The 15,117-nt window shown below is 55.6% G+C and overlaps 1 protein-coding gene across 1 annotated transcript in view; it reads right to left on the bottom strand.

The window, feature by feature from the left end:
* LOC142906733 (protein maelstrom homolog) overlaps positions 1-15,117 on the bottom strand; it is a 48,310-nt gene that overhangs the window by 29,775 nt on the left and 3,418 nt on the right. The window contains exons 2-7 of the mRNA XM_076055126.1: positions 12,243-12,368; positions 10,406-10,496; positions 6,809-6,958; positions 5,752-5,793; positions 4,203-4,373; positions 3,279-3,420 (exon numbers count right to left, since the gene is read on the bottom strand). Of these exons, the coding sequence (XP_075911241.1) occupies positions 3,279-3,420; positions 4,203-4,373; positions 5,752-5,793; positions 6,809-6,958; positions 10,406-10,496; positions 12,243-12,368 (722 nt within the window). The remainder of the gene's footprint in view (positions 1-3,278; positions 3,421-4,202; positions 4,374-5,751; positions 5,794-6,808; positions 6,959-10,405; positions 10,497-12,242; positions 12,369-15,117) is intronic.

Raw genomic sequence — 15,117 nt, 5'->3', positions numbered from 1 at the left:
ACCTCCTGTGTACCACGCGAGGTAGTTAACATCTCACCACCGTGGTGATGATGATGAGACGCAGACTACAAATATACAGCAGCAGGCGTGGGTCGGGATCGAATCCCACGACCTCCGGTGTACCAGGCGAGGTAGCTAACATCTCACCACTGTGGTGACGACTACAAATATACAGCAGCAGGTGTCAAGAGTCGGTATCGAATCCCACGACCTCCGGTGTACCAGGCGAGGTAGCTAACATCTCCTGGCCACCGTGGTGATGATGATGATGATGAGAGTGACGCAGACTCCGAATATACAGCAGCAGGCGTCAGAGTCGGTATCGCATCCCACGACCTCCTGTATACCAGGCGAGGTAGTTAACATCTCACCACCGTGATGATGAGAGAGAGACGCAGAACACAAATGTACAGCAGCAGGCGTCAGTCGGGATCGAACCCACGACCTCCTGTATACCAGGCGAGGTATCTAACATCTCCTGGCCACCGTGATGATGATGATGAGAGTGACGCAGACTCCGAATATACAGCAGCAGGCGCCAGAGTCGGTATCGAATCCCACGACCTCCTGTATACCAGGCGAGGTAGCTAACATCTCCTGGCTACCGTGGCTGGCCAACTCGATTCAACCCCTCCGGAAACACCACCCACACCACCACCACCCACGTTTCGCAAGCGTAGAGAAGGGAGGGAATGACCGTGGCCGAGAAGACCCGAAGCTTCGTGCGGAGCGACAGACCAGGTAGCTTCCACACAGCGTTACGCAACCGATGAAAAGATATTTCCGCTCGACTGATTCGGAGTGAGACCTCTGCTGTTAAACTGGAGCCGGTCATAAGCACACTGCCCAGGTGTGGAAAACTCTCCACTCTCTCCACAACTACCCCATCACCGATTGGGAGTTGTGGGGGTGGAGTGTCCGATGGTACAAAATACCCCGGCTAGGTGCTTAGTTTTGGTGGGGCTCATGGTAAGGCCCTACCTCTTAGTGGCACGCTCCAGTCTCAGCAGCAGCGCCTCCAACTCCTCCTCTGAGTGAGCTGCAATTACTAAATCATCGGCATACATAACGTGGTTGAGCAATAGGGAGCCATCCCGTGACCGCACCCGGGCATCGATCAGCCTCCCATTGTATCTGTACCAGATGGAGATTCCCCCGGTACAGCTACTTAAGGCTTCACGAACTACGTGGTCAAAATAGATGTTAAATAATGTTGGAGCCAGAGGACATCCCTGTCGCACCCCAAGGTGTACAGGGAATGGCTCTGACTCCCGGCCACGTAGTTTTACCCGGGCCAGCTCACCATCATGAAGGTCCTTAATGAGCGTGATCAGAGGGTCAGGGACTCCGAAAGCACAAAGAACAACCCAGAGCCCAGACCTACTGATGGTATCATAGGCCTTGACCAGGTCAATAAAGCAGAGATGTAGGTCTTGTTGGAATTCCCTACACCTTTGCTGTATCAGACGGACAGAAAATATGGCATCTGTGCAGGACCGCCCTTTCCTGAAACCGCATTGGGGCTCCGCAAGCCTCTCCTCAGCGTGCCTAGCAAGGCGATGTTGAATAATCCTTGCCAGGACCTTTCCCGGCACACTGAGGAGTGAGATGCCCCTGTAGTTGTTAGTCTGTGCGGTCCCCCTTCTTAAACAGGGCGACCAATAGGACATCCTTCCAATCCTGCGGAACCCATCCAGTGTTCCAGACTGTTATGATGTCACATATGGCAGTCTGTGCACAAACGCCACCCTCCCTCAGCATTTCACTTGGGAGATCATCTCTGCCCGGTGCCTTTCCAGGCCTCAGACTCTGGATCGCCTTCAGTACTTCCTCAATAGATGGCATCTCAGCCAGCCACTCACAGGGGGTAACTTCTTCCCCCAAAATTGAGGCACCGTAGCCTCAGCAGGGTCATCCCCACTTTGTCCCATGATGTTTTCCAGGCTGAGGGATTCCCCCTCTCCCAGGACCTCACAGTAATGCTCAGCAAATCTGCAAACCTGTTCCCGGGGGTCGGAGATTGGATCACCATTCTTTCCCCTAACGAGGGTAATAGGTGTGGCGCTGCAGGTTACTTTTTTGATGGAGTTAAATAGAGATTTGTGATCATGGGCCACTGAGGCAGACTCCATCTCCTCAGCAACCTACGACCACCACCCATCCTTGCAGCGCCTCACGGCTCTCCGAACCTCCGAGCGAAGGCTGCGGTAAGCCTCTTTATTCTCCGACGTGGGAAGCTGTAGCCGATGAGAGTGGGCCTGTCGCTTTTTCTCAACCATCCTGAACACCTCCTCTGTCAGCCAGGGTCTCTGGGGAGGTCTGGACCGCGTACCCAAAGCAGCCATTGCAGCTGCATGAGTCACAGTCCAAAACCTCGCCCATTTACCCTCGACATCAGGAGTGGGGGACGATGCCAATCCCCAGCCGCAAGCGACGATGAAATTCTCGCTTGCAACTTCCATCAGCTAGCTGAGGCAAGGCCAGCTTAGGTTGGAATGGGGTCCTGGGTGTACATCCACCACCACGAGTGGAAGAATGGCAAGCGCATCTTACAGATGACTAGTCGATGGTCAGAGGGCAGATCAGCTCCACGGTAGGTCCTGGTGTCAAGGACATGGGCCCGCATCTGCTGTTCCGTCACTATGTAGTTCAGCAGATGTTCTTGCTGGGACCCGGCATGCATTAATGATGTTGTGTGGATGCGCCGGTGCTGGAACAGTGTGTTGGTAATTACAAGCCCATGGGCTGCACAAAAATCTAGCAGCCTCCTACCGTTATTGAGATGATCTAGCCCATGCCTTACAATCACTCCAGACCAGGTGCCACCCACACACCACCACCACCCACACCACCACCACCATCCACACCACTACCACCACCACCCACACCACCACCACCCACACCCACACCACCACCATCCACACCACTACCACCACCACCTACACCACCACCACCACCACCCACACCACCACCACCACCACCCCCCACACCACCACCACCACCACTATCACCACCCACACCACTACCACCACCACCACCACCCACACCACTACCACCACCACCCACACCACCACCACCACCCACACCCACACCACCACCATCCACACCACTACCACCACCACCTACACCACCACCACCACCACCCACACCACCACCACCACCACCCTCGCCACTACCACCACCACCTACACCACCACCACCACCCACACCGCCACCACCACCCTCGCCACTACCACCACCACCCACCACCACCCACACCACCACCCACCACCGCCCACCTCGCGCGCTGGTCGTAGTCCCAGGTGCCCGCCCCCAGGCTGTCGAGGGCGGAGGTGAAGGAGGGCGCATCTAGGCCGGCGTGCAGATACAGGTCCACGAGAAGCCGCTCCGCGTCCAGCACCACGCCCGGCCACGTGACCCCTGGGCGGGCACAAACGCGTCCATCACTCCGCCGACCGTCCCATACCGCGCAGCAAGCGACGAGGCTGCTGGGGCGAGCGCCGAGCTGCGTTGATCTTCCCGGGCGCCGCCGTGCGTGGCCCAACGGGCGCCGACGGGAGGTGCGGGGGAAGGGCGACAGAGGCGATGAGACGCAGAAGAAGCTGCGGTTGGTAGCGGGCAGCGGGCGGGGAACTGTGAAGGCACGGAACTGCACCCAAACCACTCGCCCAGTCACCCAGGCCAACCAAACACTCACCCAGCCACCCACCCAGCCAACCACCCACTCACTCAGCCACCCAACCACTCACCCACCCACCCAACAAACCAACCACCCACCCAGTCATCCACCCACCCAGTCATCCACCCACTCACCCACCCAACCACCCACTCACCCACCCAACCACCCACTCACCCAACGACCCACTCACCCAACCACCCACTCACCCACCCAACCATCCACTCACCCAACCACCCACTCACCCACCGACTCACCCACCCACCGACTCACCCACTCACCCACCCACTCACCCACCCACTCACCCACCCACTCACCCACCCACCCACCCACTCACCCACCCACCCACTCACCCACCCACCGACTCACCCACCGAGCCACCCACTCACCCACCTCACCCACCCACCCACCCACTCACCCACTCACCCACCCACTCACCCACCCAACCACTCACCCACCCACCCACTCACCCACCCACCCACTCACCCACCCACCCACTCACCCACCCAACCACTCACCCACCCACCTGCCTGCCGAGCGAGCCAGTCGAGCCCGGAGGCGACGCGCCTCGTGTCGGCGTGCCGTGCGTACACGACGCTGGCGCCGCACGCCAGCGACATCACGCTGCTCAGCATGAAGGAGTAGTCGCTGGACGCCAGCGCAAAGCCCTCCGTGGGCAGCTGGTGGCTCGTCTTGCCTGGTGACGGAGCGGGAGGGGCGGGCACGCGTGTGTGTTAACGCGTGTGTGTGTGTTGACGTGTGTGTGTTGACGTGTGTGTGTGTACGTGTGTGTGTGTGTGTGTACGTGTGTGTGTTGAACTTCTATCGCACCGCCGTATGTAGCCGACCGTGCTAATCGGAGGTGCGGGGGAAGGACACAAAACTGTGGGTCTCTGCTGTGTGAGTAGTCTATGGGTCTCTACTATGTGAGTAGTCTGTGGGTCTCTACTGTGTGAGTAGTCTGTGGGTCTCTACTGTGTGAATAGTCTATGGGTCTCTACTGTGTGAGTAGTCTGTGGGTCTCTACTGTGTGAGTAGTCTGTGGGTCTCTACTGTGTGAGTAGTCTGTGGGTCTCTACTGTGTGAGTAGTCTGTGGGTCTCTACTGTGTGAGTAGTCTGTGGGTCTCTACTGTGTGAGTAGTCTGTGGGTCTCTACTGTGTGAGTAGTCTGTGGGTCTCTACTGTGTGAGTAGTCTGTGGGTCTCTACTGTGTGAGTAGTCTGTGGGTCTCTACTGTGTGAGTAGTCTGTGGGTCTCTACTGTGTGAGTAGTCTGTGGGTCTCTACTGTGTGAGTAGTCTGTGGGTATCTACTGTGTGAGTAGTCTGTGGGTCTCTACTGTGTGAGTAGTCTGTGGGTCTCTACTGTGTGAGTAGTCTGTGGGTCTCTACTGTGTGAGTAGTCTGTGGGTCTCTACTGTGTGAGTTGTCTGTGGGTCTCTACTGTGTGAGTAGTCTGTGGGTCTCTACTGTGTGAGTAGTCTGTGGGTCTCTACTGTGTGAGTAGTTTGTGGGTCTCTGTGTGAGTAGTCTGTGGGTCTCTACTGTGTGAGTAATCTATGGGTCTCTACTGTGTGAGTAGTCTGTGGGTCTCTACTGTGAGTAGTCTATGGGTCTCTACTGTGTGAGTAGTCTGTGGGTCTCTACTGTGTGAGTAGTCTGTGGGTCTCTACTGTGTGAGTAGTCTGTGGGTCTCTACCGTGTGAGTAGTCTGTGGGTCTCTACCGTGTGAGTAGTCTGTGGGTCTCTACTGTGTGAGTAGTCTGTGGGTCTCTACTGTGTGAGTAGTCTGTGGGTCTCTACTGTGTGAGTAGTCTGTGGGTCTCTACTGTGTGAGTAGTCTGTGGGTCTCTACTGTGTGAGTAGTCTGTGGGTCTCTACTGTGTGAGTAGTCTGTGGGTCTCTACTGTGTGAGTAGTCTGTGGGTCTCTACTGTGTGAGTAGTCTGTGGGTCTCTACTGTGTGAATAGTCTGTGGGTCTCTACTGTGTGAGTAGTCTGTGGGTCTCTACTGTGTGAATAGTCTGTGGGTCTCTACTGTGTGAATAGTCTGTGGGTCTCAGTGCAGCCCTCTTACTTGTGAGCTCACATTGGTATCTGAATCCCAAAGGGATAGGACCTAAACAACAACAACAGACCGATATCAATACAACAAAGCGCTTCCAAGGACCTGCCACCAACATGACGCGCTGGCTATGAAATGTTAACTTCCTCGCCAGATGTACAGGAGGTCGTGAGTTCAATCCCGACCCTCACGATGCCTGCTGCTGTATATTTGGAGTCTCTGTCTCTCTCTATCATCATCATCATTACGCGTCTCTCGCCTGTCACCTCTGGCGGCATGGATTTTCCTCTCCGAGTCTTCCGCTTTTCCCGTCCACACTCAGCGCTGCGTCAACAATAACCACAAAGCAACCACCACCACCACCATCACCGCCGCCTCCACCACCGCCTCCACCACCACCACCGCCTCCACCACCACCGCCTCCACCACCACCGCCTCCACCACCACCGCCTCCACCACCACCGCCTCCACCACCACCGCCTCAACCACCACCACCACCTCCACCACCACTACCGCCTCCACCACCTCCACCGCCTCTACCACCACCACCGCCTCCACCACCGCCTCTACCACCACCTCCACCACCACCGCCACCACCACCACAGCCACCACAGCCACCACCACCACAGCCACCACCTACGCTACCACCGCCGCCTCCACCACCACCACCGCCTCCACCACTACCACCGCCTCCACCACCACCACCACCGCCTCAACCACCACACCACCGCCTCCACCACCGCCACCGCCTCCACCACCGCCACCGCCTCCACCACCACCACCGCCTCCACCACCACCACCACCACCACCGCCTCCACCACCACCACCGCCTCCACCACCACCACCGCCTCCACCACCACCACCGCCTCCACCACCACCACCGCCTCCACCACCACCACCGCCTCCACCACCGCCTCCACCACCGCCACCACCACCACCGCCTCCACCACCACCACCGCCACCGCCTCCACCACCGCCACCACCACCGCCTCCTCCACCACCACCACCACTGCCACCGCCTCAACCACCACCGCCGCCGCCGCCACCACCACCACCACCACCTCCTCACCGCTGTCGACGAAGTGGTGTATGGAGGCGATGAGGCCTTTGCGCAGCGAGAAGCGGGCGGCCGCCAACTCGCACGGCAGGACGAGGTCACAGCCTGGCTCTTCCAGCTTCATCAGCACGTCCACCACCACCAGCTCCACGTCACACACGCCTGTACCACGTCATCACACACACACACACACAGACGTCACCGCTACCGCTACACCGGGTGGTCACAGCCTGGCTCTTCCAGCTTCATCAGCACGTCCACCACCACCACCAGCTCCACGTCACACACGCCTGTACCACGTCATCACACACACAGACACACACACACAGACGTCACCGCTACCGCTACACCAGGTGGTCACAGCCTGGCTCTTCCAGCTTCATCAGCACGTCCACCACCACCAGCTCCACGTCACACACACCTGTACCACGTCATCACACACACAGACACACACACACACAGACACACACACACAGACGTCACCGCTACCGCTACACCGGGTGGTCACAGCCTGGCTCTTCCAGCTTCATCAGCACGTCCACCACCACCACCAGCTCCACGTCACACACGCCTGTACCACGTCATCACACACACAGACACACACACACAGACGTCACCGCTACCGCTACACCAGGTGGTCACAGCCTGGCTCTTCCAGCTTCATCAGCACGTCCACCACCACCAGCTCCACATCACACACACCTGCACCTCGTCATCACACACACAGACACACACAGACACACACACAGACACACACACAGACACACACACACAGACGTCACCGCTACCGCTACACCAGGTGGTCACAGCCTGGCTCTTCCAGCTTCATCAGCACGTCCACCACCACCAGCTCCACGTCACACACACCTGTACCACGTCATCACACACACACACAGACACACACAGACACACACAGACACACACACACACAGACACACACACACAGACGTCACCGCTACCGCTACACCAGGTGGTCACAGCCTGGCTCTTCCAGCTTCATCAGCACGTCCACCACCACCAGCTCCACGTCACACACACCTGTACCACGTCATCACACACACACACACAGACACACACAGACACACACACACACAGACACACACACACACAGACACACACACACAGACGTCACCGCTACCGCTACACCAGGTGGTCACAGCCTGGCTCTTGCAGCTTCATCAGCACGTCCACCACCACCAGCTCCACGTCACACACACCTGCACCTCGTCATCACACACACAGACACACACAGACACACACAGACACACACACACAGACGTCACCGCTACCGCTACACCAGGTGGTCACAGCCTGGCTCTTGCAGCTTCATCAGCACGTCCACCACCACCAGCTCCACGTCATCACACGCCTGTACCTCGTCAACACACAAGCCTGCACCTCGTCAACACACAAAGCCTGCACCTCGTCAACACACAAAGCCTGCACTTCGTCAACACACAAAGCCTGCACCTCGTCAACACACACGCACCTCGTCAACACACAAGCCTGCACCTCGTCAACACACAAAGCCTGCACCTCGTCCACACACAAAGCCTGCACCTCGTCAACACACAAGCCTGCACCTCGTCAACACACAAAGCCTGCACCTCGTCAACACACAAAGCCTGCACCTCGTCAACACACAAGCCTGCACCTCGTCAACACACAACCCCAACCTGTTCTTTGGGCTTATCGGTAAAGTCACGTAGATAAGAAAAATAAAAATACAAAAATAAAATTACAAAAATAAAAATACAAAAATAAAATTACAAAAAGAAAAATACAAAAATAAAAACACAAAAATAAAAATACAAAAATAAAAATATTAAATTACTAAAATAAAAATACAAAAATAAAATTACAAAAATACAAAAATAAAATTACAAAAATAAAAATACAAAAATAAAAAACAAAAATAAAATTACAAAAATAAAAATACAAAAATAATTACAAAAATAAAAATATAAAATGACAAAAATAAAATTACAAAAGTCAAAATACAAAAGTCAAAATACAAAAATAAAAGCAAAACCCCCACGACAGGCTGCGGGGGGCCGAGTGATCGTTCCTAGCGAGCGGCACACAAAGTGGTGGGTGACCCAGGCACCACCACCACCACCACGCCCGCCCGCCTTTGTCTCTCCCCCGGTGGCGATGTTTACTGCTACACAGCGACTCCTACTGACGCTACTGCTACGCCCGCGATTTTTTTCGCGATTTGAAAAGTCCCGTCACTTGCCTATTGGTATTGTTTAATTTTGTATTACAACTTTATTTAAGTTAACGATTGTCCGATTCACATTCTTGGTTCTTTTCGGTACGCAGGCGGTCGTGGGATCGATCCCGACCCTGACCCTGCTGTATATTTGGAGTCTGCGTCTCTCTCTCATCATCATCATCATCACGGTGGCTAGATGTTGACTACCTCGCCTGGTCTACAGGAGGTCTATGTGGAGTCTGCGTCTCTCTCATCATCATCATCACGGTGGCTATGAGATGTTGACTACCTCGCCTGGTCTACAGGAGGTCTATGTGGAGTCTGCGTCTCTCTCATCATCATCATCACGGTGGCTAGGAGATGTTGACTACCTCGCCTGGTCTACAGGAGGTCTATGTGGAGTCTGCGTCTCTCTCATCATCACGGTGGCTAGGAGATGTTGACTACCTCGCCTGGTCTACAGGAGGTCTATGTGGAGTCTGCGTCTCATCATCATCACCACGCTGGCTAGGAGATGTTAACTACCCCGCCCGGTACGCAGGCGGTCGTAGGATCGATCCCGACCCTGACCCCTGCTGTATATTTGGAGTCTGCATCTCTCTCATCATCATCACGCTGGCTAGGAGATGTTGACTACCTCGCCTGGTCTACAGGAGGTCTATGTGGAGTCTGCATCTCTCTCATCATCATCACGCTGGCTAGGAGATGTTGACTACCTCGCCTGGTCTACAGGAGGTCTATGTGGAGTCTGCGTCTCTCTCATCATCATCACCACGCTGGCTAGGAGATGTTGACTACCTCGCCTGGTACACAGGAGGTCTATGTGGAGTCTGTGTCTCTCTCATCATCATCACGGTGGCTAGGAGATGTTGACTACCTCGCCTGGTCTACAGGAGGTCTATGTGGAGTCTGCGTCTCTCTCATCATCATCATCATCACGGTGGCTAGGAGATGTTGACTACCTCGCCTGGTGCACAGGAGGTCTATGTGGAGTCTGCGTCTCTCTCATCATCATCATCACGCTGGCTATGAGATGTTAACTACCTCGCCTGGTCTACAGGAGGTCTATGTGGAGTCTGTGTCTCTCATCATCATCATCATGCTGGCTAGGAGATGTTGACTACCTCGCCTGGTACACAGGAGGTCTATGTGGAGTCTGTGTCTCTCATCATCATCATCATCACGCTGGCTATGAGATGTTGACTACCTCGCCTGGTACACAGGAGGTCTATGTGGAGTCTGTGTCTCTCATCATCATCATCATGCTGGCTATGAGATGTTGACTACCCCGCCCGGTACGCAGGCGGTCGTGGGGTTCCATCCCGACCCTGACCAACGCCTCCCCCCCATAGGTCCGCTCGTGACGGTGAAAAGGGGCACGGGGGCCTCACCGTCTCCCGGAGGCCACGACTCCACCACCGCGCGGCGAGCCTCCTCCTTCCTCGCGATTCGCTCCTCCTCCTCCTCCTCCTTCTCGGCGGCCTGGGCGGGTACGCGAGACGCACAAAGAGGTCCTCACCCCCACCCAACCACTCACCAACCACCGCCGCAAAACCTTCGCAACACCGCCGCAGGGGGAGCGACAAGCGAAGCAATTGGCGGGGCCCCGGGGGTGGGTCCCATCGCTGCTGCACCACCCCGGGGTGGGAAAAACCGCGTAGGGGACACGAGCCTCGTCGCCTTACCGACTTTTAAACAACAACAACGACGACGGAAAAAAGCCAAACCACACCGCGGTCAACCGATCGGCCTCTCGCGCGGAGAAGCTACTCCGGGGACGGCGCCCCAAGATTTCGTGGCAAAGTCGAAACGTCGCGCTAAACACGTTCAAAGTCGCTGGACCCGGGGGGCATCCGCCGGATCTGTGTCCCCCCTCTCTCCACGGCGGAGACGTTCACCCCACGTCACCGCGCCTGGGTGTACGGCTCGCTCGGGGCCCAGAGCAGCGCCTCGCACGGCACTGTGGCGCGCGAGGTGGGTGGGTGGGTGGGTGGTCGGCCTTGGGGAGGGGCCCAGGGACCGGTTCGTTCAGCTCGCCGGGATTCGTCCCGCAGCCTAAATGAAGACCCCGAGCGTCGCCGTCGTCGCCGCCATCGCCACAGCGCCGCCATCATCGCATCATCCTCAGTGCTGACAAAAGTGTCCCGATGGCCACCACCAGCTCATGTCACCGACGACACCCGTCCAAAACCACCACCTCGTCCCCACCGCCGCCGCCGCCACCACTAACCACCAACCACCACCTCGTCCCCACCAACCCCCCACCACCACCACTAACCACTACCACCACCACCACTAACCACTAACCACTACCACCACCACCACCACCGCCTCGTCCCCACCAACCCCCCACCACCACCACTAACCACTACCACCACCTCGTCCCCACCAACCCCCCACCACCACCACTAACCACTACCACCACCACCCACTACCACCACTACCACCACCACCTCGTCCCCACCAACCCCCCACCACCACCACTAACCACTACCACCACCACCCACTACCACCACCACCACCACCACCTCGTCCCCACCAACCCCCCACCACCACCACTAACCACTACCACCACCACTAACCACTACCACCACCACCACCACCTCGTCCCCACCACCCCCCCCCACCACCACCACCCCCGCGCCGCCTCGACCCCACCGCCAACACCGCCAACACCACCAACACCACCAACACCGCCAACACCGCCAACACCGCCAACACCGCCAACACCACCAACACCACCAACACCACCAACACCACCAACACCGCCAACACCGCCAACACCGCCCGCGACATTCGCCACCAAGCGGCGGTTGACGTCGCCACGGCGCCCGTGCCGGGCGCACCCGGAGGTCACGGGACAAGAGGTCACGGGACAGGAGGTCACGTGCCGACAGGTCACGGGACAGGAGGCCACAGGCCGACAGGAGGTCACGTGCTGACAGGTCACGGGACAGGAGGTCACATGCCGACAGGAGGTCACGGGACAGGTCATGGTACAGGAGGTCACGTGCCGACAGGAGGTCACGTGAGGGACCCGTCCGGCCCGGCGCTCCGCCCCGCCGCCCTCGCGAGCCGTGTCGCTCCTCCGCCCTCGCCGGAGGGCGAGCCGCCTCCAACTGCCCGGTAGCGGCGGTGTCCGTCACGAGCCTCCGCCTCCACCACCGCCTCCACCTCCACCACCACCGACACCACCACCACCACCACCGACCACCCCCCACTATTCACCTGCTGGCGCCTGCGGTCGTTGCTGCCTCTTGCCACGGTTCCCGCCTGCAGCATCACGGGCAGCTGCCAGCAACTCTCCTCCCGCTTGGACGGCCGATAGCGGCGCTTCCCCTCATCGTCCAGAGCCTTCGCGCAAGCGCCGCCGCCGCCATCATCATCATCATCATCGTCGCAAACACCATCACCCGCCATCATCATCATCATCATCGTCGCAAACACCATCACCCGCCATCATCATCATCATCATCATCGTCGCAAACACCATCACCCGCCATCATCATCATCATCGTCGCAAACACCATCACCCGCCATCATCATCATCGTCGCAAACACCATCGCCCGCCATCATCATCACATCATCATCGCAAACACCATCACCCGCCATCATCATCATCATCGTCGCAAACACCATCGCCCGCCATCATCATCGCATCATCCTCATTCCTGACATCATCATCATCATCGCGAAACACCATCGCTGCCGTCATCATCATCGCCATCGCCATCATCATCATCGACATCATCGCAAACAACATCGCCGTCGTCATCATTAGGCAGAGAGATTGGGGAGATGAGCGAGTTAATGTCACCTCTATGTGTAACAACACAAGCTGCGGCGCTGCCAACTGCACTAAAATTATAAATGTTGTAGTGGATTCACTCTCCAACACACAGCCGGTTGGTGCTGTACTAGTATACTACACTATACACTACATTATACACTACACTATACACCACACACTACACTATAATTATAAATGTTGTAGTGGATTCACTCTCCAACATAACCAGTTGGTGCTGTACTAGTATACTACACTATACACTACACTATACACCACACACTACACTATATACTACACACGACACTATACACCCCACAATACACTACTACACACTACACTAAAATTATAAATGTTGTAGTGGATTCACTCTCCAACACACAGCCGGTTGGTGCTGTACTAGTATACTACACTATACACTACACTATACACCACACACTATATACTACACACGACACTATACACCCCACAATACACTACTATACACTACACTATAATTATAAATGTTGTAGTGGGTTTACTCTCCAACACACAGCCGGTTAGTGCTGTACTAGTATACTACACTATACACTACATCATACACTACACTATACACCACACACTACACTACAATACATTGTACACTACACTATAATTATAAATGTTGTAGTGGATTCACTCTCCAACACACAGCCGGTTGGTGCTGTACTAGTATACTACACTATACACTACATCATACACTACACTATACACCACACACTACACACCCCACTATACACTACACTACACACTCCACTATACACTACACTACTATACACTATACTACACACTACTATACACAACACTATACAGCACACTACTATACACCACACACTACACTATACACTACTATACACTACTCTATACACTACACTATACACCACACACTATACACTACACTTTACACCACACTATACACTACACACTACTATACACAATATACACTACACTATACACCACACCATAATTATAAATGTTGGAGTGGGTTTACTCTCCAACACAGCCAGTTAGTGCTGTACTAGTATACTACACTATACACTACACTATACACTACATACCGCCCCCTATGTGTGTCTCTTTTTTTGTGCGAGTCTCTCTTGCTTGTGTGTCTCTGTTTGTCTCTGTGTGTCTCTCTGTGTCTGTCTGTGTGTCTGTCTGTGTGTCTGTCTGTGTGTCTGTCTGTGTGTCTGTCTGTGTGTCTGTCTGTGTGTCTGTCTGTGTGTCTGTCTGTGTGTGTCTGTCTTCGCCGGTTAGAAACATTTAGGCTGGCCTGCCTACGATCCATCCTGGGTTTAACCAGACTGGATTGTGTGAGGAGCTCACAAATCCTTGAAAGATCTGGGCAAGGTCCCATCGGTGAGCTCCTCTGGCAGGCAAGGCTGCGTTGGCTGGGTCATGTAGCCCGCATGCCCAGCCACCGCATGCCGAAATAGCTTTTGTTCGGCCGGATTGAGGGGGCTAAGCGGGCGCGGCACGGGCTAGAGAAGAGATGGAGTGATGTGGTACAGGAGGACGTGGAGCTGAGTGGACTTGCCGATGACTGGTATCAGCGGTGTCAAGATCGGCCTCTGTGGAGGAGGCTCGTGAAGGATGCTACTGGGCAGTTGGAGGTAGTCGCCCTCCAACAACAACGGAGGGCGGAGGAGCGACGCTCAGAACAACGAGCGGAGCGCCGGGTGGCTAAAGCACAGCAGGTTGGCACAGTAGGGGGCACAGGTGGTGCATCAGCCAGTCATCTCAGTCAGTCGACCCGTGGCACCTGGGTCTGCCCCGTGACCTCCTGCCAGCGGGCGTTCGACACTTCACGTGGCCTCAGGGTGCGAATAGCCTGGCACAAGCGTCGTGGTGACGTCACCGCCACTTAGTGGCGAATGGCGGTTGTTGTTGTTGTCTGTGTGTCTCTCTGTGTGTCTATGTGTCTCTGTGTGTGTCTCTGTGTGTCTGTATGAGTCTCTCTCTCTCTGCTTGTGTCTATGTGTCTCTCTGTGTGTATCTCTGTTTGTCTGTCTCTGTCTCTCTGTGTCTATGTGAGTCTCTCTCTGTGTTTCTGTGTCTCTCTCCGTGTCTATCTGCTTGTGTCTGTCTGTTTGTCTTTCTATGTGTCTCTGTGTGTATCTGTTTGTCTATGTGTGTGTCTCTGTGTGTGTCTCTCTCTGCTTGTGTCTGTCTGTCTTTCTCTATGTCTCTGTGTGTGTCTCTCTGCTTGTGTCTGTGTCTCTCTGCTTGTGTGTCTCTCTCTGTCTCTGTGTGTATCTCTCTGTCTCTGTGTGTATCTCTCTGTCTATGTGTGTGTCTGT

Source organism: Petromyzon marinus, chromosome 69 (assembly GCF_048934315.1).
Source record: "Petromyzon marinus isolate PM22_M1 ecotype Great Lakes invasive population chromosome 69, UKy_Petmar_22M1.pri1.0, whole genome shotgun sequence".
Taxonomy (NCBI): Eukaryota; Metazoa; Chordata; class Hyperoartia; order Petromyzontiformes; family Petromyzontidae; genus Petromyzon; species Petromyzon marinus.
This window is presented reverse-complemented; position numbering and strand designations above follow the sequence as displayed.